This window comes from Parus major, chromosome 3 (genome assembly GCF_001522545.3).
Source record: "Parus major isolate Abel chromosome 3, Parus_major1.1, whole genome shotgun sequence".
Lineage (NCBI taxonomy): Eukaryota > Metazoa > Chordata > Aves > Passeriformes > Paridae > Parus > Parus major.
Genome location: NC_031770.1, coordinates 6985979 through 7008400, shown reverse-complemented (window position 1 = coordinate 7008400; position 22422 = coordinate 6985979). Strand labels below are relative to the sequence as shown.

The following is a 22422-nucleotide window of genomic DNA, read 5'->3' as shown; positions in this document are numbered from 1 at the left end:
CTTCAGGTTATCTGAATTCATGCAAACACCAAAAGAAAGGAACTGAAGTCAAATTAAGACATCCCCTCTCCAGCAGGAATTTAGAAAAAACCTCTAAACAGAAAGAGATGGAAGAAGGAAAAAATGTTAGCAGTCAGACAGACTTTTGCAAACAGTTTGAAAACTGATTAGAACACAATTGAAAGAGTTTGTGTGCAGTACCAGAGTCAAGGGAGGAAACAATGAATGTGTGAGCTTCTGGGACATTTCTTGTGCTAAAAGTTTAACGTCAATCTTGTTTCTTATGATTTCCCATCAGGTTCCACATCTACCTTTCTCATGTAGAAATTACATTTTCTCATGCATGAGATAATACCACCAGAAAGAACTGATGCTTCTGAAGGACTGAAGTACTTTAGAAAATCCAGTAAACAAATAAAAAGGCTCACAAACCAGTTGGAACAAAGCAAGTTCAGAATGTGGAGAACATTACTTTCTAAATCCACTTTTAAGAAATGAAGGTGTTACTGTCATATCCTTGTCCCCCAGGAGTTACCCCATGCTCAGACCTGCATGTTTGTGTGGACATCCTCTGCTTTGGGTGAAATCAGTGGGCTGGATTGGATTCAACAGCTTCAGTGTAGGTGTTTTTTCATCCAGCCACACTTTTTGGGATGGAAATGGTTTGGAGGTGGACAGACAGACCTGGGAAGGGCAGGGGTCCCTGCTTGGGGCAGCTGTGGGCTGAGCATTCTCAACACAGGGGGACCTGGAGTAGCCAAGCAGTACTTAGATAGGATTTTCTGGGGTTTTGATGGTGGTGGTTTTGGCAGTTTTGGATGAAACAGTGTCTTTTAAACAACTGCATCTAACATGTGCTAATGTGATGATAGCCTTAAGTGCTGAGCTTTACAGACAGGTAATTCAGGATTGGACTGAAGCCCATTATTATCTTCTAGCATTTACTCTGTGGATATCTAGATTTATAATAAAGGAAAGAAAAGAGAGTTTCATCACCAGTCCTGACATTTTTGGGGAAGATAGGAGCCTTGCAATTTAGAGATCCACAGACATTAATGTATTTAGTAGGCAGAGACAAAAACAAGCAATAAATACAGACTGACCTAAATAGCACAGATCATACATTAAAAGTTACAAAATTAAAGCTACACATGAAAATCAGACAGAACCATTTTGTTTAGTAAGTAGAAAATCAGTGAAATATGTTGACAGTAAGTCATAAAAACAAATAATAAAAATAAGTAGATTAAAAAAAATTGTGGAGGTAAGGGAAAATTTAAGACATCAAGAATGATAAAATGTGGATCCAAGGCTGAAATGCATTCAGTACAAATGTCAAGGTGACCTCTCCCTAGCAGAAAGCTTTGATACCATGAAACTTAAATAATTTGTGAAAATTGGTCTATCAAGCAAACATAACTTGTTATCAAATGCTATTTTTTAAAAGTAGATGATTTCTTGAAATCACATGCAATTTGAACTTAATATATATTTATGAACTTTAAGCCTATGTTTTATTGGCATTAGTGTTGATGGAGAAACATTTCTATTTATTCCTTTTCAGAAGATTCTCAGCTTAGTTAAGGTCAGCATAAATGCCATGTAATCACATGAAAAACTCAGAAGAAGGTCAACGACTAGGAAAGAGAAAACATGGAACAAGTTAAGAAAGGATTTGGAAGCTAATTCTTTACCATCAAATGCCTCAAATTCCGCAGCCAGAACATCACTGACTGCCCTTAGTAAGAAAATTTTGAATATGCTGGCATTATTAAAGAAGTTCAAGGCCAGAGTAGTTACATATTCCCACATCATATTTTGGAAAATATCAACTGAAAATATTTGTGGGGAGTTAGTTACACTAAAATTTATCAGTTGTACATTCTCTAACTCTTGGCCACCAATCAGGGCAATGACAGTCACTGCTTCTGTTCAGGTACAGTCAATAAAATGGTGACAACTACACCAAGTTACACAACTGAGAGATGGGTACAGGGTTCCATAACGTGAAATCCTCATTAGGAATGTCATGGAAGCATTGCCAATTCACATTCTCATTACCTGAATCATGGCTAGCAGATTTGATTAAAAGGAAAGGAAGCTTTGAGTCTCACATCTGGTTTTTTTTTGGAAGGATCTACTATACATCAGTGGTTCATTGCTTTACTGAAAACTAGTAAATTGTAGTTTATAATCTTAATAGCAAAATACAACAGGTTCCTAGGGCATTGACTGGCATGGCCAGCACATAAATAGCATCACTTGTTTCTTCTGTTTTATTTTTAGTACTGTGAAAAATCTATCAGGTTTCCTTCCTTTCTCACTTTGCAAACCAGGCAAAAAGGGAACAAAACCCATCATCTCTTAATTAAGCAGTACCAGCTTAGCAACAGAATTGTTCTTTACTTTCATTCCTAAAGACAGGAAAAAAAAACACCCTGAAAACCAAACCAAACCCAGAAGGCTACAACCAACCAGCAAATACAGCTCAAAATGTCATTGGACATGTTCCTAATGGCACTAGGCTAAAAAATAATGTTCTGGCCTCCTAACAGTCAGCTATAGCGTGTTTACTGCTACAACAAAAAGAATAGTTAAAAACCTATCAGTGGCAGAATGTTTAGCACCTATTACAGACACAAGTGTAACTACCTAATGGTAATTAAGGGCATAAGAGAATGACTAATGTTCTGAATCCATGAAAGTGCATCGCTTTGGAAGCTATTATGATTGCACTGTCTGCAGCTCACAGCCTACACTGGGCAATTTACGGCGATAAGCGTTCTGCATAAAACTGGTTCTCCATTTTTCCAGCTCTGCATAACGGGCTGGTGCACAAAGCTGAAACCATGCACCACACACTGCTCACCACTTCAACAATCTCATCCTAAGGATGCACTTGTTTTTTCTTTATCTTACGTTCTAGGTGTTCCTGTGCCGTATTTTTCTCCTCAAAAAGCCAAACACTTCATGTGGCGCCTTTTGTGTTTAGAAATACGTTTTTGTTCATCCAAACTGAGAAACAAGAAAATGGATAAAGGAAATACAGTTCTGGCTGGAAGCTAGAACAAGGTGCTGACATTTATATCAGCTCTTTTTTAGCTCAGGGGTTTTTGAGCCCTTCCCCATGCAGAAGTGACAGAAAATTATTCACATTGAATAGCACATTCTTCAATGACTGACCCAAAGCAACCCAAAATTTTGTTTGTAAGAGAAACAAGTCACAATGTGTGATGAACTATTATATTTTCTATATAGGATACTCCTTGCAAATGAATGTTTAATGTTCATATTCCAGAGAGGAATGAAAGAGAAGGGGGCAAAATCTCTTCCACTGCCACAGCATCACATACAAGAAATTATTACCCTTTAAATACTATTATATCATATTTCTAGTAAAGGGCTCTTTCAAACATCACAGAGAGAAGGGGGGAAAAATGATATGCCTGCATTGTCCAAAACTAAACTGGAAAATGATAGCTACAGATTATCATCTAGTAATATATAGGAAAGCAAGTACTTTCATTCTCTTATATATAAGTAATATACTGAAAGAAATAAAAAAGATATACAAATAGTTTACAAATCAGACTTTAAAGTAATGTTCTTTTTGAGGGGCTAAACACCCTTTCAAGAAAAAGTACAATAAAGTCTTCCCTGCCCAAATCAAATATTTTTTTAAAAGTACAATACTTTGGACTAGATTTCTCCTCTGCTGAGCTCAATGCAGTTATTTAAAACGAGTAGGGTCATTTACAAAAAAAAATCACATTTATCCCTCTCAATGCAATGGAATATTTCACAGCTAGTGCAAATCACCATAGCTTCTCTGGATCCAATGTGCTCCAGCATGAACTTAACTCTGTTTCCATTTTAGTTGCCAGGTGAAAACCTAAAATCATAGCCATAGGTAGAATAAAGTACATTATCAAGTAAAGAACATTACCATGAGTACTACTATGAGTAGGCCAGTTAAAAGAATCCAATATTCCTAATGTAACCATAGAAGTCACACAGCTGCTACATAATTCTAAAAAATAGATAAAAAGAAGTTAAGCAAATATCTACCAAAATTTCCAAAGTTCTCTACAGAACTGTCAGAGTATATAATTTTATTTAGGCTGCCACTGCTTTCCTTCCATCTGGAACCAACTTACCTCCTGTTCCCTGGGACAAAATCAGAGTCTGTGTGAAGCTATAACCACCCAGACCTGCCAGCAATATTAACAGAATCATGGAATGGCTTGGATTGGAATGGACCCTTATATAATCTAAACTTCAATCCCAAATTTTTTCTGTTGTTTTGCAGTAGCCATAACACACCCATCCAAACCAAGGAGTCATTTTGGTTCCCCTGGGATCAGACACAAAACCACTCCACAAACACAATTTAGGCTGTTCTCTCTTCAAGGCAGGATCTTGTAAGCCACTGTGACTTTTCCTCCTGAGGACTTATCCAGGAGCTCCATGTCCCCCATCAGTGATGGATGAGGTGTTGGGATGCTCTCAATAACCTTTATCACACCCGCCAAACCCTGTGACTGAGAGGGAACAGTTTGTTTATGGGTGGTGCTGGTGACAGGCGCAACAAGTCCCCTCATTCAGTCAGATGGGTGGATTGAAGGATTAGTCTGTCGTGCCAGCACAGGCTCTCATTTTTCTTCTGTGCTACGTGGGTCACCCCCTTCCCACAGCCTGCATTTGATCATGATTAATTTGTCAAGGCTGGCTATGGCATGGAAATGAAGAAATGGATTGCCAATTACAGTTATCTTCTCGCAGAACACCCCGTGAACCGGTCCTTTTCTGCAGCAGTGACAGCTCAGAAATAAACCAAATGCAGCTCTATTGAGCAGAAGCCTGACCCAAAGTGTATTTTAAAGCAGAAGGTGACTTCCCCCTGCCCAAAGCAGCTCTGCAGCATAAATGGTTGACTTCTCTCCTACCTGTCAGGTACACAGAAAGCCCATTCACATTTGTTTTCATACTCACTTTGTTAATACGCACTGAATTTCTGACTTAGCACTCTTCAACAAGGTGCACATTTGTTTCTGCAAACCTCACCCCGAATAAACCTGAAGGGGAATTTAATATGTACACAATTGCTGCCAAGTAAACAAACCTAGTAGTGATTCTGCTCTGCACAGAAGCTCTGGAAAGGATTCGAACTTTCTCCCCAACAGTACTCACAGAAAGATAAATTCTGACTCTTGCTGCATTTCCTCTGCAATAAGCCTGATGTGTTCTTCCTAGCTGTGCAATATTTCATTGATATAAGAAACTAGCTTAAATTGAATAATCAGATTCTGATAGATTAATTAAACAGGAAACAATTCCACAACAACCTGATATTTTATTAGTAGTTATTAATATGGAATTTGAGAAATAACACCGCAGTCCTGGCAATGCATAATGCAATTTGTTTTATTCACCGATACAATCACCAGCAAGTTACTTGAGTTGCATAAATTCAAAGTATGTGCATAAATCTAACTTTTTATTACCTCAGAAATTACCAGTTAAAAAGAAAATCCCTTTTTCTACAAAAATAATAAAAAAAATAGAAATTCAGAGCTATTCTATTGTAAGAGATGCTTCTCTCCATTGTTGTGAATCACAGTGTTTTATACTATTTTCTGCATATCACACCTTGAGACAGAAGACAGGTGAGCATTTTGCCAACATGTGCAGCACACAATAGCTCTAAATGCATTCCCAAGACAAAAATGCACAACTAACTCTCTTCCAGGCCCAAGGCAGCCTTCCATTAACCCAGCTGCCAACACGATCTGCGGTGCGCAGAGCTGCAGAATACATCTTATAAACAGGATTTTGGCTTAGAAACAGGATTAGTCATTCACTACACAGTATCATTCAGCTCTGCTATTCTGCCTCAGTGGCAGTTGCCCTTTCCAGTGATATATGGCAGCTTTCCAATTTAACAGAGATGCAGGAAAAAGGACAACACAGTGAACAGCCCTCAGAGCCAGCAATGCCTTTAGCTTGACTTTCAGGTACTTTGATAAGATTCAGAATAGCAGGTCTATTCTGTTGATCCTTTCTTTCATTTCAGGAGAAAGATATTTGTCCTAACATCAATACATTCTTACTTTTCACAAGGCACCTAAAAGTCTCCATGTTCTCACACACACTTCTTCCAAACTTCTTGAAGTGACCAAAGTTAAGAACGAGAGATGACTTTGGTAATGTAAATTTATGTATATGGCGACTTTCTGTGTTTGTACTGGAGTAGTATTAAGGTTCTCCAAAACTGACTAGGACCACTACAATAGATATTGCATAAATAAACAGTAAGAAATGCTATGGTGGATAAAAAGTAGGACAAATAAGGCCCAGCATCACAATATTCTGTGGCCAGAACACACACACAGACCCTCTGCACTAAAAACTAAGGAATTAATGGGAAACAGAAGATGTTTTCCTGAGGCATTTACTATCTAATGCAGTCACAGAAGTTCAAAAAGATACCAAGGGTCAACACCTTTGTGGTAAAACTATTTGATACACGTGACACCACAAATATTACTGCTACTCAACCTTAGTGTGTCAGGGCTTCTAAAAGCTCTGCAAGGACACACAGACAAAGACTTGAACTACTGTTCTTTCCTCACAGAATGAGTTTTAAGCTGTGAGTGGGACTCAGTTGAATACACTCAGAGTCACAGAATATCTCAGGCTGAAAGGGAACTACGAGGATTATTGAGTCAGACTCTCTGCTCCTCACAAGACTACCAAAAATTAACTGATGGGACTAAGGGCATCAATCTCATCAGGCTTCATGGCAGCTTCTTTCTCTTTACGTTTGTGAAGTCCAGATAAAACAATTGCATTTTATTAAAATGGTTGTGGGTGATCATCTAGGAACAGAAATCTTGCCATTGGTGGGCTTTTCTTAGCTGGTAAAATGTACAGAATGTGTGGTATAACTAAGATTACATTCAAGACTAGTTATGCCACAGTGCACAGGTAAATGAAATCACTGCAGAGTGCTAAGATGTGGGAAGGCATGAAAAAGATGATATTATTATAATGACTGTGTTTTCACACTACATCTAATCATGAATATGGTTAAAAGACACCCACAACAATACAGTAGGATTCACTAGAGGATTGGGCTCCAAGTTAAGTTTTAGAGATGTGCTCTTTCCTGGGGCATGGGGCAAGATTACATCAAAGAAAAGGTTTGGATAACAATAATTGGGCCTTTTACCAGGAAATATTTTATACTTCATGTGTCAACGTAATGTCTCTAGGATGAGGTCCATATAGCTTTATTTTCTTACTTCAATTCATTTCTTAACAAATCAGCTCCAAGCAACTACCTTTTCCAGAGTGTAAAGCCACAGACCAAACCCATCAGATTATCTTCCTGACATCAGCCAAGAGAATTTAGAAAAGAGAATTAAATTATTCTGCTGGTATACAACAAAAGAGAATTTTAACTTTCATCATGTTAAGTGAGACATTCCTCCTTCTTTGAATAGAAAACCACAAATATGAAAGCAGGTAATATATCTGACTAGCTGAAGTCCTGTTTGTGATTTCTGCAATATGCTTTCTGAATACCAGAGAACTTTTCCAGCTTATTTATGCTTTACAGGATAGCTACCAAAAAAATAAAAAAATAAAAAAAATTAAAAAAAATAAATACAAAAAGTGAAAGGAAAAAGGGGAAGAGTGCCCAAAGCTCAAGATGTTTTTGATGCCTTTGGAGATGTTCCTGGCTTTTCCTCAGCAGTCTGGAGATACCTATAGAGCACACAATTGCTTCTTGCAGAGTAGAACCCAGGCAGTGAGGTTACAGAGGGTGGGCAGCTGCAAGATTGAAAAGTGCAATAAGATAATAATATAGATCTAGTATAAATATGGCTGAAATATAAATACATATAAATACAATTTTAAAAGGAGAAAGTAACTAGATAGACTTCTATTTCTTCCTAAGGAGAACATGGGAAAGACTAGAAGGGAGGCCATGAGGCAACTGAGTATTCAGTGAACAGTCTAAGCTTTCAAAGGGAAATTTTTAAGGACAGTCACTAAGTGCCATTTGAATGAAGGGCAGGATTTGTCCTTTAGTGTTCAGGGGAAATGCTGCAAACTGTACCAGTCAGCAAGACCTTTGGAATAGATAAAATTCTAGATAGTCAAACTACATTATCCATAAAAAGCTAATTTCCACTGAAAAAGAGAGCTTATTAAGTCTCTCGTCTGGAATCAAGTTAGAGCTTCTCCTTGCTAAATACATCACATGAATGTTAATTTTAGACTGCTGAGAGCTCATCAATTTACACTTCCACGTAATAATTTTTTTAGTATTTAAATTATGGGAAGACACCAATTAGTATCATGGACACCACGCTGTCTGAAATAAGAACACTGTTAAATTATGCATGTAACAAATTTTTATTCAAGTAGTAATTAGATTTCTAGGATTACTTGAATATTATAATAGCAATTTCATAGCTCTTACCATTATTTTTAATAATAATCTATTTAACTGGTGATCAGACCCAAAAGAAGTGTCAAAGAATGAGTTATCATATATCTCAATTTTTGCAAACATATTACATTATGCCAATTATGGAGCAAATAACAAAATGCAATTAACTCTCAATGAATTACAAAAAAGATATTTTAAAACAACACAGTGTCAAAAAAGTTGATATGGTGTGAGTTGAGGGATAAGGATCTGCTGATCAAGTTGAAAAATTAGCTTAGTTATGAAAATCTTCTTAATAGGAACTTTTCTTATGTGACCTACTGGATTGGGATTCTTTTATCACAAAGAATTATATGAAAATATCCATTTTCCTGGATAACCTAAATTGACATCATAATATCCAAATCCTGATGACTACATAAGCATCAGACCTTTCTAATGGTGACAGGAACTCAAAGCACTGGACTGGAGATAAATACAGAAGTACTTCATAAATACTTATTACACATTTGTGTATAGTGGCTCTGAAAAATATACAGCTCACTCCTTCCTTGGAAAGATGACAGTGCAACCCTTATTAGAATTGCTCATTAAAGAAACATCTATTCCAGAAATGAAATGCCAACAGAAAAATGAGAAAAAGCAGATGAGAAAGATGGAAATAGATGGTCTCAACCTTTAACCTTGTGTCAGGAATTTATTCTGCTTCTGGAAACATTTGTGGTTTAGTCTTCTGACTCAGATTTTCCGAGGGCTTTTATAATCTTTCAGTAGAACACCTGTTGATTAATCCTTTGTTATAATCTACCTTGGATCACACCATGGGGAGAAGAGCTGATGGATATGCTCCCTGGCAGGATGAACCACTCTTTGGACCCTGAGCAGGATAGGCTGGGGGTCAGTGACAGCAGTGACACAAGCTGGCACAAGACCAAAGGTGATCTTCCCCCAAATCTAAAGCAGACCAGAGGATCTGTGCTCCCTCCCTGCATCCTCCCTTGAGAACAGATTATATGCTTCTGTTTCCTATACACACACAAAGTTTATTTCTTTTTCTTTTCAGAGCTCCCTATAGCAACATGTAGCAAATAAAACTGTGCAATGTTTTGTCATAACCAGGCCAAAAGCTACACGTATGCCTCAGTAGTCTGATTCTACAAGCAGCAACATTTACTCCAGTATAATAATGATGTTTAAAATGTGGTGAAATTCTACATTTCCACCACCTAAATCACCACAGACATTCTGTGCTTTCGTGGCATTTGGTCTTTTTCTCTCTGTGTTTTTAAAATAATGAATGTATAGATTCCTAAGAAAACTAAAAGCTGCCTCTCTGTTCTCAGAAAGGAAAGAGGACATAATTTTCATGAAATCAAGCTAAGGTACAACATACAGCTATACTGATGTAGAGATATAAATACACCAATAGGAGTTTTATCTTTCTCTCTCCACTTTATTTCTTCTTTTTTCCTTCTTTCCTTTAAGTTTAAAATAATAAATAGCATTTTGTCCAGTTTAAATATTAGTTTCTGTTGCTGAAGAGCAGCTGCTGTTGCCAACATAAATATCTCAGAACAAAAGCAGACCCTGTATTACTGTAAAGTAAAAGTAAGGAGGTGTGCATAGACCATAACATCTTCAATTCCTTCCATGTGCAGCCTATCCCAAAATTATCTCTCAACATATTTGTGACAAACATGAAAACTCCTGTCTCCTAACATTCATCTGCAGAACCTGCTTTTACTTTTGTGGCTTGGAAGGTTTGTAGCACCATATCCAACATCCTTGCTCAATCTGCAGGCTGCAAACGCCCCAATCCGTGGAGAGCTTCTTAATGAGGTGCTCTTCCAGAAAATCTACTAAAGATCTATTAAAATCTACTAAAAATCTACTAAAGTGGCATTTCCCCTCCCCCCAGTCCCCCAGTCTGGAGGTACCTCAGACATAGGACATTAATTAAGGGGAAACTGGACATGTAAATGGTGATCCGCTGGTATAACATGAAAATCTGACACACTGCAGCCTAAAATAGCACTTTCTACCCTCTGAACTATAGATTCAGATATATAGATATCTATACATAGATATATAAAGATATTTTCATCCCTTTTAATATTTTTTTTTCTCTCCCAAACAGATAGTAAAATTGCTTTAAAAAGGAAAAAGAGATGAAATGTAAGAAAATTCCTAAAAATCGAACTGGTCTGGCTTATGTTTCTGTGTTACTAAACAGCTGCTGAGGATGTGTGTAGCTTGATACTCCAATACCTCCCTAATGCCATGGGAAGGATGCAAATCCTCACTCCACCCCCCAAAATAGTTTTATTTGGGAAACCTCATGCTCTTGGTATAAAGAAAAGCATTTATTGCAATGGAAGAGAGAAACCCAGGGATCCATGGGGATATAAACCTTCACAACCTTTGCTTTCTTAGACTGATTAGCAGTTCTTAAGCTTATTAAAGGTGACAGGGATCTCTTAGGAAAACAGATTAGGGATTTGGGATCTCATAGGGAATTTTTTTCCCAGACTGCCTGTGGGCAGACTCTCACTTGTTTTTCAGTCTTTACAAACATTTAGCATTGGTTGCTCTCTACGTAATTTCTCAAGGATGGAATCCCTCATTTGAATCAAGCTTCTTAAATCAAAGATCCTTTATGAGTGGATTTGTGGCCAGCACTCTTTAAACAGGAGCACATGAAAATCAAAGTTTTGACTGCTGGCACAGTGCAGAAGTCAAATGGCCTTCTCAAGGCTGTAACTTGTTCAAGCTGAAACATCGACAGCACGATGGGTGGAGATGGAGCATCAGGAAAGTGTCTGGGGAGGAGGGCAGACTTTTCCTCTACCTGACACTCTTCCCATGAAAAGCAATCTGCCCTTTGCCATGAGCTCAGAAAAAGCCTTGCTTGGCTTGTTTCTTCCCAGCTTCCTTTTTCTATGGGAGTAAAGGAGTGCTCTGCAGTGATGAAAGCAAGAATGCTCCCCAGAGAAGTGTGAACACTGTCCTAATGACAAGAGTGAAGGTGAGCAATCCATACATCTGCAAGAGTCTGGAGCAGGACTCAATCCACATTCTCAAACTGGATATACTCAGTTGGTCCCTTGCAAATTTCTGTACTTGAGTTTGTAGGAGAAATTGTGTCCTCAGCCAGGGGTTCCTAAAGGGAAAGGATTTGTTTGTATGGTTCCAAGACAAGGAAACAACTAGTGTGTTCCTTCCGTAATGTTTTTTTGGATAGTCCAGTGTTACCTGCACAGCACAGATATCCTAATCAGCTTGGCCAACAGAAATAAGATTGATCCATTCTTTCATCTAGACACTGCCTTTATCTAAAGGAATATGCATGGTTAAAGGAGAAAGCAAAACAACAAGTTCAAAGCACAGATTTTTAGGGTTTGTGCATATTTTACACTGTAAACACATAACCACCCATATTGTAATTTTAGCAATGCAACTGCTGTCAAACATTCTTGAAAATACTGACACCTGAAGCCAGATCCAGGGCTGCCTGCTTAATTACTACCCTCAGGCAGTGGAAAAGAAGGGAAGTATTTTTTTAATTGAAGAATAGAAAGTATTTATTAAAATGTAAACAGTACAATCAATTACAGGTTGCATTTTCCACAAAAAAACCCCCAAAAAGCAGCTTCAGAAATCCAGAACATTTTAGCACAAATGCATTTTAATTTATTTTCAATAGTGAAAACAGCAAACAATTATAGAAAAAGCATCTGCTGCTTTTTTATTATTCATTTAATATTTCAGTAATGTCACAGCTACCTTTGAGTAAAGCATCAAAAACCTCCCATAAACTCAAGATTCCTATCAGAGATCCTCCCCAACTTTCTCTGCTGGCTTCAGGGAACCATATTTATCACCTGCTGAGACTTTTCTATTAACTAGGCAAATTCTAAATTAAAGTGAACTATAATTATTTGTACATCCCACTCATTAGTAATTTCTATGTATTTACAGCATGCCTTGCTTGATTTTCAAAAATGATAATAAAAATGTATCTATGTAAAATATCAAGATTTAAGCCAATGAGACAAGGACTAAATTGCAAAGATTGCCTCCAAATTCAAAAGGGGGACCAAAACTGAGAACTGAGGAAGAGATTTATCTAAAACCAGATTTATATTCTTATGGAAATGGCATCTGCATGTTCTTCTGCAACAATGGAAGTGTAATTCAGGTAGAAGGGAATACAGCACCCAAATTGAACTAGATTTTACCTTTTGAAGCCTATTTCAGATTTTCAATCATCAAAAAAAAATTTCATAAGTCCTTGAAAAAGAAGGAAGAAGCCTAAATATTTTTGCCTCCCATTTTCACCTCCTGAATCTGAATTATCCATTTAGTCAAAGCTCAAATTATCTAATCTAACAATTACTATATGTTATGACTGGTCATGCTGCACTGTTACATGATAATGGCTTTTTTAATTGTTTTTTAATTTTATTTTTTTTTTTTAATTTATTGCTGTTTAGAATAAAATCATTGAATAGTTTGGGTTGGAAGTGACCCTAAAGATCATCTTGTTCTAATCCCCCTTGGAGCACCTTCCACAAGACCAAGTTGCTCAAAGTCCCATCCAACCTGTCCTTCAGTTCAAGGAACATTTCAAGGAGTTGACAAGTTTCTCTAAAACATCTTCTCATCCACAAGTTTCTCTAAAACATCCTTATTTTAAAAACTATAAATCATGTAAGTAATCAAAGTTACAATCATTTATTGGGTCTAAATGGGAGAAAAATCAACATAGGCTATTGTTTAAGGAAAAAAAAATATTCCCTTTGTAGTTTGCATGTTTTCTCAAATTTATCATTTCCTTTCTAAGTATTGAACTGCTCATTTTTTTCCCCTTCAAATATCGTGCTTGTGCTTCATTCACAATGCCAAACAAAAGCCAGTTGACTCTTAGTGATGGATTACCTTATGATTACAACAAAGCAAGAGCCTTACAATAACTGTTTCCTTCCAGTTCCTTCAGGCCATGTAAATTTGCATGTAAATTAATAAACTAAAATGGTGGATGCAAAACTCAAGGAAACTAAGATAATTTCCTGTTACTCTAGCAAGTTGGATTTCTTTTTTTCATTTTTTTTCATTTTTTTTCTCCATTCCTGGACATTGTGGAATCTTTCTTTCCTTCTGGATGGAAAATTCTGCCAGACCTGCTATGTTTTGCTGTTGAAAGAATAGCAGTGTGTTTAAGAGTTGCTGCAGAAGTGCAACCAGGGTTTTGCTAAAGGTTGCACACAAGTGTCCCATCTCCCAGCTCCCCAGCATCCAGCCACAGGCTTTGGGTCTCTGCTGTTTAACATGGTATAAATACATGGGTCAGGTCACAAAACAACCATGAGACATCTGATATGAAATATCACTGCTTGAAACACCAATAATGGGGAAAAATGAGTGAGAAAAGTGACATTGAAAGTGTGTCTTACCATAAATTCCAGTTGAAATACAGGGAAAGGCCTGGAAAACAAACGAAAGGGAAAAAAATATCAGTGGGATTTCTGTTTACCATACTTTTTATCAAAAGCAAGAGTGTTTTTAAGGGCCTGTTTTACAACACCCAGAGACTGTATATTGTAGCATTCACTGATACAGCAGTCAAATCACCAGCATTCTCATGTCATTATATGAAACATATTCCATGTGGTTTTTTTGCTGCTTACAATAGTAAGGCTGCATTCTTTTACACATCTTGAGCTACAAGCAACATTTGAACACATAATCATTTTTAAAACTACCTGTAGAGCTAAAATTTAATGCTATGAGCTAAAAATGAACACCATCAGCTACTACAGTATCAAAAAAAAAAAAAAAAAGCAATATCATCTGGGTAGAGTTAGACAATGTTTCTTCATCAGTAAAATAAACTTGACCAGCTTAGACTATGTTATGCCTCTTAGCCATGCCCTCATTCACTATAATCTCCATTTTTGATTCTGTTCTTGACCTCAGTTCTTTCAGATGTGGTTTATGGTGAGACCCAACACAGCTGTACAAGCCAAAGGTTTGCAAACTGGTTCTGAGGGAGGAACTATAAGATGCTGGTGAAAAGAAAGAGTACATTTTTGGGGCAGCTTGGACACCAAAGAATATACATCATGCAACAAGAAATATTACAGACACTGTGCCAGCAAGAAAAATAATTTACATTTCTGCTAAGCTGTATGTGTTGTCTTGAGATTTGCATTTCTGTGAGCCAGAGTCAGTTTTCCAGCAGGAAAAAAACAAAGCTGTCATTTCACAAGAGAGGCAATTTTCTTTGTGTTCAGCTGATATGTGATATCACCTTTGCCTCCCACCCTGGACTGACAGCAGACACAGCTCAAAGGTATGAGAGCACCTGGGACCAAAGTCTCAAATATCCACCCTGAGGCTCCCCTCCAGATCCCCCAGCAATGAGTCATCATACAAAAGAAAGAAATTCTTCTTTACTTAATCACACAGGAAAACATTATTCAAAGCTAATGCTTGCTTTATATTTAACCAGGGAATTAATTAGGGAATGGTGATTAAGAAAGGAGAGGTCTAATGGAAAGAATACATCCTCCCCTCCCCTCTGAAAATACTTAACTAAAATAAAGTGGAGGAGAATTATAGTCTCATTCCTTCTCATAGCCACTACAACTTACATCCTGAAAAGTACTTAGCTTTGTAGTTTGTACCCAATAAATCACAAGAATCAGCTCTTTAAAGAAATGAAGAATAGAGTAGAAAAAAGAAAAAACAACCACCATATGGTTACAGAGCTTAGGCTGAAGGGGCAACAGATACTTCAGCAATCAGAGAAAAGCATAAAGGACAATTTTGTCCAGTTTATAAAAAGATCTTAAAATTCACCACTGTTGCAGTTCCACATATTAAGAGATAATTGCTCCAAACAAGTGTTTTGTTTTCTATTCTTTGCAGAATTTGAGTAACAGCATGGGACTCAGATACTCATTTGCATCAGAAAACGAGTAACAGAGTTATTCAGTTACATGTTCCTTCTCTTACATGGTTCCTTCTCTCACTGGCCCCACAACCAGTATGGGGAAACAGTCCTGCAGCACCTCCAAAGCTCCATAAATCCCATGGCTCCTTGGGTCCTCATGATGCTTTTGGGACACAGCTCCACTACTAACTTTGGAGCCCCACATGTGTCACAAAGCCACCCAGCCAGGACCTTGGGCTGGAGGTCCAGGGTTCCCCCCAGGTCACTACAGATTCATCACTGCTGCAAAGCAAAGGCATCCCACTGGCACGGTGTTTAATCAAGATCACAGATCCTTAAAGTTGTAAAAGACCTCTAAGATCACCTCTAAGAGCCCAACCATTCAATGAACCTACTTAAAGCTATGACAGGGACTTTGAAGGGATTTACAAGACTGGCTGCTGCCCTGTGGGACAGGCTGAGCACACACTGCCAACATCTGGCAGCACAGCTGTGTGCTGGGGTGCTGGATCCAAGCACACGAGGGCTCTGGGGGCTTCCTTCTCATCTCTGCTGAGTGAGAGAAGATGAGAACTGCAATTTCAGAAATGCATGGCAGCCACTTGTCAAACTTGTTCATCCCCATTCACAGAATAACGTGCTCAGCAAGCTCTGGCTGGAAATTTGTGTGTTGTGCGTGTTTCTGAGCACTTTAAAAATTATTGTGTAGGCACAATCATTACCTTGCTTTCAGGCTGTGTTCTGCAGCTGAAACATATCTGGAATGGAGCTGCAAGACTGTATAAAATCCCATCAAGTTCCTTTGGAATATGGGTCTGTGCCATAACTCAGATGAGCTCTGCCCTCTCCCTCATTCTGAGATGATCACAGCACATAACTAGCAGATGTAATTTCGTAAAATGTGACAGTGCTTTTATTCATTCAAGAAAGACCCATGCCCGAGATCACATATCAACTGTGGCTCCTCTTGGCTCCTAGGGAGACAATTTAGTCTAGATGCCAGGTTGAAATTACTGGCAGAGCAGTAATAGGGAATTCACAGCATGGATATCAACATACTACACTATTTGGTTTATGGACAAAAGATGGTAGGGTTTCTAACCTTTTCTGTGCATAATTAATAACAATTATATATCTGATTTCAATTTTAAAAAAAACATTTCACAGTAGGTAACATTCATTCCTATTTCCACAATAAAAATGTTTCTCATCTTAATTTGCTGCTGGTAACCACTATTTATTTATGAACCTTTAATTTCTTTGCTACCAAAATAATATGTTTGCTTTATTTGGGGACTAAGAAATGCTACTCAAAACAGACACAGCTCTGAAGTTAAATGTAAGTCATAAAGGCAGGAGCTGCCTACTACTACTGTGCTTTTGCAATCATCTAGAGAAAGAGGCCAAATTAAATCAGGTCTGTGAATACTGTAAGACTGAAATTGATTTAATTCCTGTAGGAGAGGATGTGGGCGCTCAGCCTCTGGTTCTTTTTAATCCAATGTGTCTTTAGCAAGGCTACAGCAGCAGTGCTAATTAGGATGAAATGTAATGCAGCTTTATGAGGAACATTTACAATAGTCACCATGCGGAGGCCAAGTTGGACTCGAAGACATTTCAGTAAGAAGGACCTGGGTATTTAAATACTTAAGGGCTTATCTACATCAAGGGGTTCTAGTTCACACTGAGCTGCAGTGTATTAACTGTTCTACATTAGATGAATACAGCTGCCAAGCCTACATGACCACATGCCTCCTACTGCAGCCACAGCTCCTAATTGCTTACACAGAGCAAGGGCTGCCTTCAAATGAAGGGCTCGGCATTCTCAACTGGTCTCCCAGAGTCATTTCTGCCACAAACAAGCTGTATACAGGGTAAGCACTTTTCTTCCAGCAGATAACACAGCAGACAGAAATTGTATCAAACACAAATCCTCCTCTGATTTCACTGCATTATCTTATGAAGAGGACTAATTCTCCTGTTTGAGAGCCGTTCCTTCATGCACCTTGCTTTACTTATCTTCCTGTTCCTCAGCCTAAGCTCCTAAAAACCTTGTGCACCTTAGATGCTTTCCAAAATAACATGCTATAAAGAACACTGAACTTCAAAAAACATAATAAAACACAATAAACTTCAGGAACTATTGTACATCTTTTCCTGCACAAACTATTCACAAACATACTTAAAATCAGTAACATCAAACACCCAGATTCAAGTTTTGCTGCTGTTACTAGATAAAACTTATAAACCAAATGATTTTATAAACTACTAGCTATAATACTCTCCTTTTACCTTTTAAAAATGCTTATACTTCTGTCTGGAAGAAAAATAAATTAAAATCTTATGCTGTGTTCCAGCCTCTCTCCTGAAATTAATTATCTTTTGGTCATAATTCTGAACCATAATTTAGCAAACAAGAGATTTTGGAAGTATCTATCACTCAAAGAAAATTCTCTATTCACAAACAGAGAATCCCAACATAATTCCCTATCCTGAAAGTGAAGAGAGAAAAAAAAAAAAAGGAACAATTAAATATGACAATATACTAAATACTAGCATGTTTGCTCTGTCTTTAAAGAATAAAATGAGTCACAGTTTACACAATGAATGACTTTTTTTTTTTTTAACTTATGTAATCAAAAAGTTCAACCAAATGACATTCATTCAACAATGAGCATGGTGAAAAAATATTGAGGAATGAGTTCTTTTTAGCATCTGTGTATTCTAACTTTACATGAATTTAAGATAGACTTTTGAAGACAGTGAAACCAGATGCTACAATGACCTACACAAGATAGTAGAGCATTGTAATATGGAATTAAATGAAGATGGTTCACTGCTTGAGGAATCTCACCAAATTTTTATTTTAAATTTTTCAGATTTAGAATCTTTTAGTAATTAAAAGCAATAGCTCGATTAACTGCCTGTATAAAGGTCTGGACTGAAGTTGGGTCAAACAACTTGATTTCTCCACATAAAACTCGATGCTGGGGTGAGGTTTGACTGCTTTCTCTCCCTAAATTATTTGAATATTTGTAGTTGAAGTGAAAAACTTATGGGGAGCTACAAATTAAGAATACAAATTAAAAACAAGTTTGGTACGTATTTTAAAAATCATCATGCATTTCTATTTAGAAATACTGAGACATGAAACCCAACTGCTCAAAGCAGGGCCACCTAAAGCTGGTCACCCAGGACCACGGCCAGTAAAGGCTGCAGTATCTCCAAAGATGGAGATCCTACAATGTCTGTGGGCAACCTCTTCTGATGTTTGACCAACCAGACAGTGAGTCAGTCAATTCTTGTGTTTAAACACCGGCCCTCACAGCTCTCTGCTGTCTCAACACTCCCCAGGGTGCTTTGTTCCCCATCATCTGAGTCACTAATGAAGATCTTTAATTGCATCAGCCCCACAGGCAGCCCCTGGGCTACGTGACTAGTGGCTGGCTCCAGCTGGACCTTGTGCCTCTGACCACCTCCCTGTAAATCCCAGCAGCTCAGCTAGTTTTTAGTCCTCTTTTTGCACAGCAAAAAAAGTGATAAAAGTAAAAAAATAAGATAAAAATACAATAATTTGGCTTATAAGACAGCATTTGCCTAGGATGTTCAGAAGCCATTGCAGTTGAAATGCCAATTAAAGCAGCAAAAATGCAGATGATAAAGAAAGAATAAAATATCAAATGCAAATTTAGAACAGATTTATTTCTTTTTTCTTTCTATACCATCCTGTGCCAAAGCAGGCTTGAAATGAATGACAAACTGATTTTGAACCACATCGGTGATGTGCTTTCAGCCCCAGTAGAGAACAGTTATGAGCTTCCTTCATGCTGAAGAGCAAGAAATTAAAAATCCTTCTTCCTTTCTCAAGAACAGAAAGGAACATTACAACTGTGTGTCCCGTATTGCATCAGCCTCATGGTGCTGCAGAGCACAGAGCAGTTTCTAGCTTTGCCTCCAGAGTCTCTGAACTCTCACTGTCTAATTACTTTGAGAAGAAAGGCCTGAAGATGCAGATTCCTTCACAAGAACAATGCAGATACAGCCATTTTACCATTTTTTTTTTCTTTTTTAAATGAAGTTTATGGATATTTTCCAAAGACTAATAATACTGTTTAATTGTATTAACTTAAAAACATCTATTGTAATAAGGGATTCCATTCCTTCAGCCTGACAGGGCACCTGCACAGCAGGCTTTGGGCATGTCTTCCTTGCTGGCATGTTTTTACTCACAAGATCCTGTGGTATCCAGATACATCATCTTATGTGTGTGTTGCTAAGAGGAAAGCTGAGATCCAGTTTCATCTCTGCTTGCCCAGTTCCAGGCTGGACTTCTGGCCTGAGGTTTTCTCTACAGTTAATGAAGAGGGTAATTCAGCTGTTTCAGCTCAGATGAATGGCTCTCGTGGGGAGCTGTTGACTACAGAGTGAAGCTAGACCCCCAAGCTAAATTTAGGTGAAAGAAATCCTTCCCTCAGAACAGGAAATCATATGTACTCGCCAGAAATATTCAGGAACTCCCTCTCTCTCTCTTCTGAGTCCTCACCACAGGAATATTATTACACTGATTCAGTATAAAATTACTTTTAATGAAAAATGTTGAGCCAGACTTCTCCAGCTTCATGAGACAAGCAGAGACTTCCAAGGCCAGCAAATCCACTCAGTTTCTCCAGAGTCAATTACAAATTACACAGAACCCTCAGTTTTGTGCATTGGTTTTATGTCCAGGAGCACAGCTGTGAGATTCAGATCTGCTAGACTCAGAGCAGGCTCCTGGCAGCCCAGGGAGATTTCCACCCCAGGAAATGGCCATGATGAGCCCTATGTGATGCTCAGAAGACACAGGCACTGCAAGCCTGGCCCAAGCCCACACGGGTTAGTAGGAGAGGACACACCTAATGCAGCATCAGCACTTCCAGCATCCAGGTCATTACTTACTAGCAACTCCTTAATGAGCTCAATTTTAGTGTCTAGCTCCCTCATTCTAATCAATATTCTGCCACACCTACGGATCAATAGCAGTTTTACATTTATAATATTTTCAAATTAAAAGAAAAAGGAATAAGAAGCCACAGGACTATATATTGATATAAAAGCTTTAGAAAGGTGATACTCAGCAACCAAAGTATTTACTGACCACCGTGGCAATTGCTTCATCTTTAACACTAGGTTAGCCTGCTCCTACTGCTTCATCTAAACCAACATACTCAAGGAAATATTGCTGAACCTTTACTGTTTGAGTCAGATCTGAGCCAACCTTGCAAGAAAAAGTTATTAAATGACATTAACATAGTAGTGAGATCATACTCTGACAAAAAAGAATAATGAATTAAATTAAGGGCAGTTGGATATGGAGGATTTCCTCTAAATGTCCTTAATTTTGAAGGTTTTAAACATACTGTCTTCTGAACCCGAGTGCAATTTTAGTTTTTTACTATTTGTGATATTTATAGCCTCCATTTATATAAAGTAATATGTAATTTTAATGCAGGTCTAATAGTTTCAACTGCCATTGACACAGATTGTAAAATGAAAAAGGGAGAATACCTTGTTGAGTGAGATGCTATATTATATCATTCCTGCCACCCTAACCACTGCAATACAGTGTGCCAATGCCACATTTGGATTCCAATCTTGTCAACACATCAAAGATGCTCCCAGGTGAAGAGGAGCAGGGCTGTGCAATTGATCTCCCCTAACCTGCAACATCTGTGTCACTCTGGTCCAGGGCGAGCGGCTGTAACGCGTGTTTCTTTTGGAGGGAGCTAAGAGAGATGCCTTGAAGAAGCACACGATGATGAAAGGTATGAGACAGGCGTAGACCTTGGAAAATGTCAAGGGAGATCACAGTCAAAACTGCCTTCTTTATCCAGAATAAATAACAGCAGTTGTGGATTAGGAGGCTGTAATTTTGTGGAGGAGCTCCAGTAACATAAATCACAGTAAAGACAACTTGAGACTCTTCTTAAAGACCAAGGAGGTTATTCGTACTTTTAGCTTACATTCTACCGTTCCCAGGCACAATCCCTATGGGTATTTCAATGGCTATCCTGAGTCCCCTCAGTACAGTGGTTTTACCCTCCCTATTTATTATCTGTCACCCCACACTATCATTTTTTCCCTTCCATCCTTCTGCACACTCCTCCCTGATCACGGATTGCTGCCATCCGCCCTGTTCCAAATTGACTGCTTCCATTATCACTTCCCTTGCAGCTGGGGCACATCTGCTCTCAGATCCACTTTACAGTTTTTCCTAAGGCTTTGCCTTGCTCTCAGCATTGCTGGAATGCCTGTGCAAGGAAAGCAGCAGCTACAGGAATCTCACCACCATCTGTGGCTTGATTCAGAGCCATTGCAGGCAGCAAGAAACCCTCAGCTTCACTGCAATCCAAATCCTATTACCACTGTTTTTTCTCTTCCAAACTGCTGTTGAATGACACAGATAAACAAGTTAAACTGCACCAGTATCACCAAAAACAGGTGAGCAACTCTGGATACCTCATTTCTGGCACAATGGGTTTGGTTCAGAAAACAACACACTCGCTGCCTGAAAGAAGGTTCTGGAAAAAATCAGTGGCAATGTGTTCAACGGGGCACTCAAAAAATGAGGAGTCCTGAAGAGAGGCCAATCCAAGTTTGCAGGTTCTGACACGTTTCCTCATTCTGAGTAACCCCAACAGTGTTTCTTACCAAGTTGAATGAATCTGCATAACGCTTTCCTTGGCATCAGTAAATGTGTCAAGATTTGTCTCAATAAAGCTTCAATGTCAATGAAAGAAAGGCCGTCACACATATGGGAAAAGTAGAAAGAGAAAAAAACTAAAATCTGAAAAAATATGTCTATTTTCTCTAAATTCCTTCAACTTTCATTCTCTTAAAGACATTTATTTCTCCTCTTGAGAGGTGTTGCTGCAAAAATACAAGCTAAACAATTTAAAATGGAACTGCGACTCTAATTTTCCATGCCTTCCTGTTTAATATATTGATCCAGACAGGTTTCTTTTTTTGA

General features: G+C 38.1%; 1 protein-coding gene across 5 annotated transcripts in view; it reads right to left on the bottom strand.

The window, feature by feature from the left end:
• The window catches only part of MACROD2 (mono-ADP ribosylhydrolase 2), an 850223-nt gene that overhangs the window by 269860 nt on the left and 557941 nt on the right, over positions 1-22422 (bottom strand). For all 5 annotated transcript variants that reach the window (XM_015620850.3, XM_015620848.3, XM_015620846.3 and 2 more), the window contains exon 7: positions 13915-13945. In XM_015620850.3, the coding sequence (XP_015476336.1) occupies positions 13915-13945 (31 nt within the window). The remainder of the gene's footprint in view (positions 1-13914; positions 13946-22422) is intronic.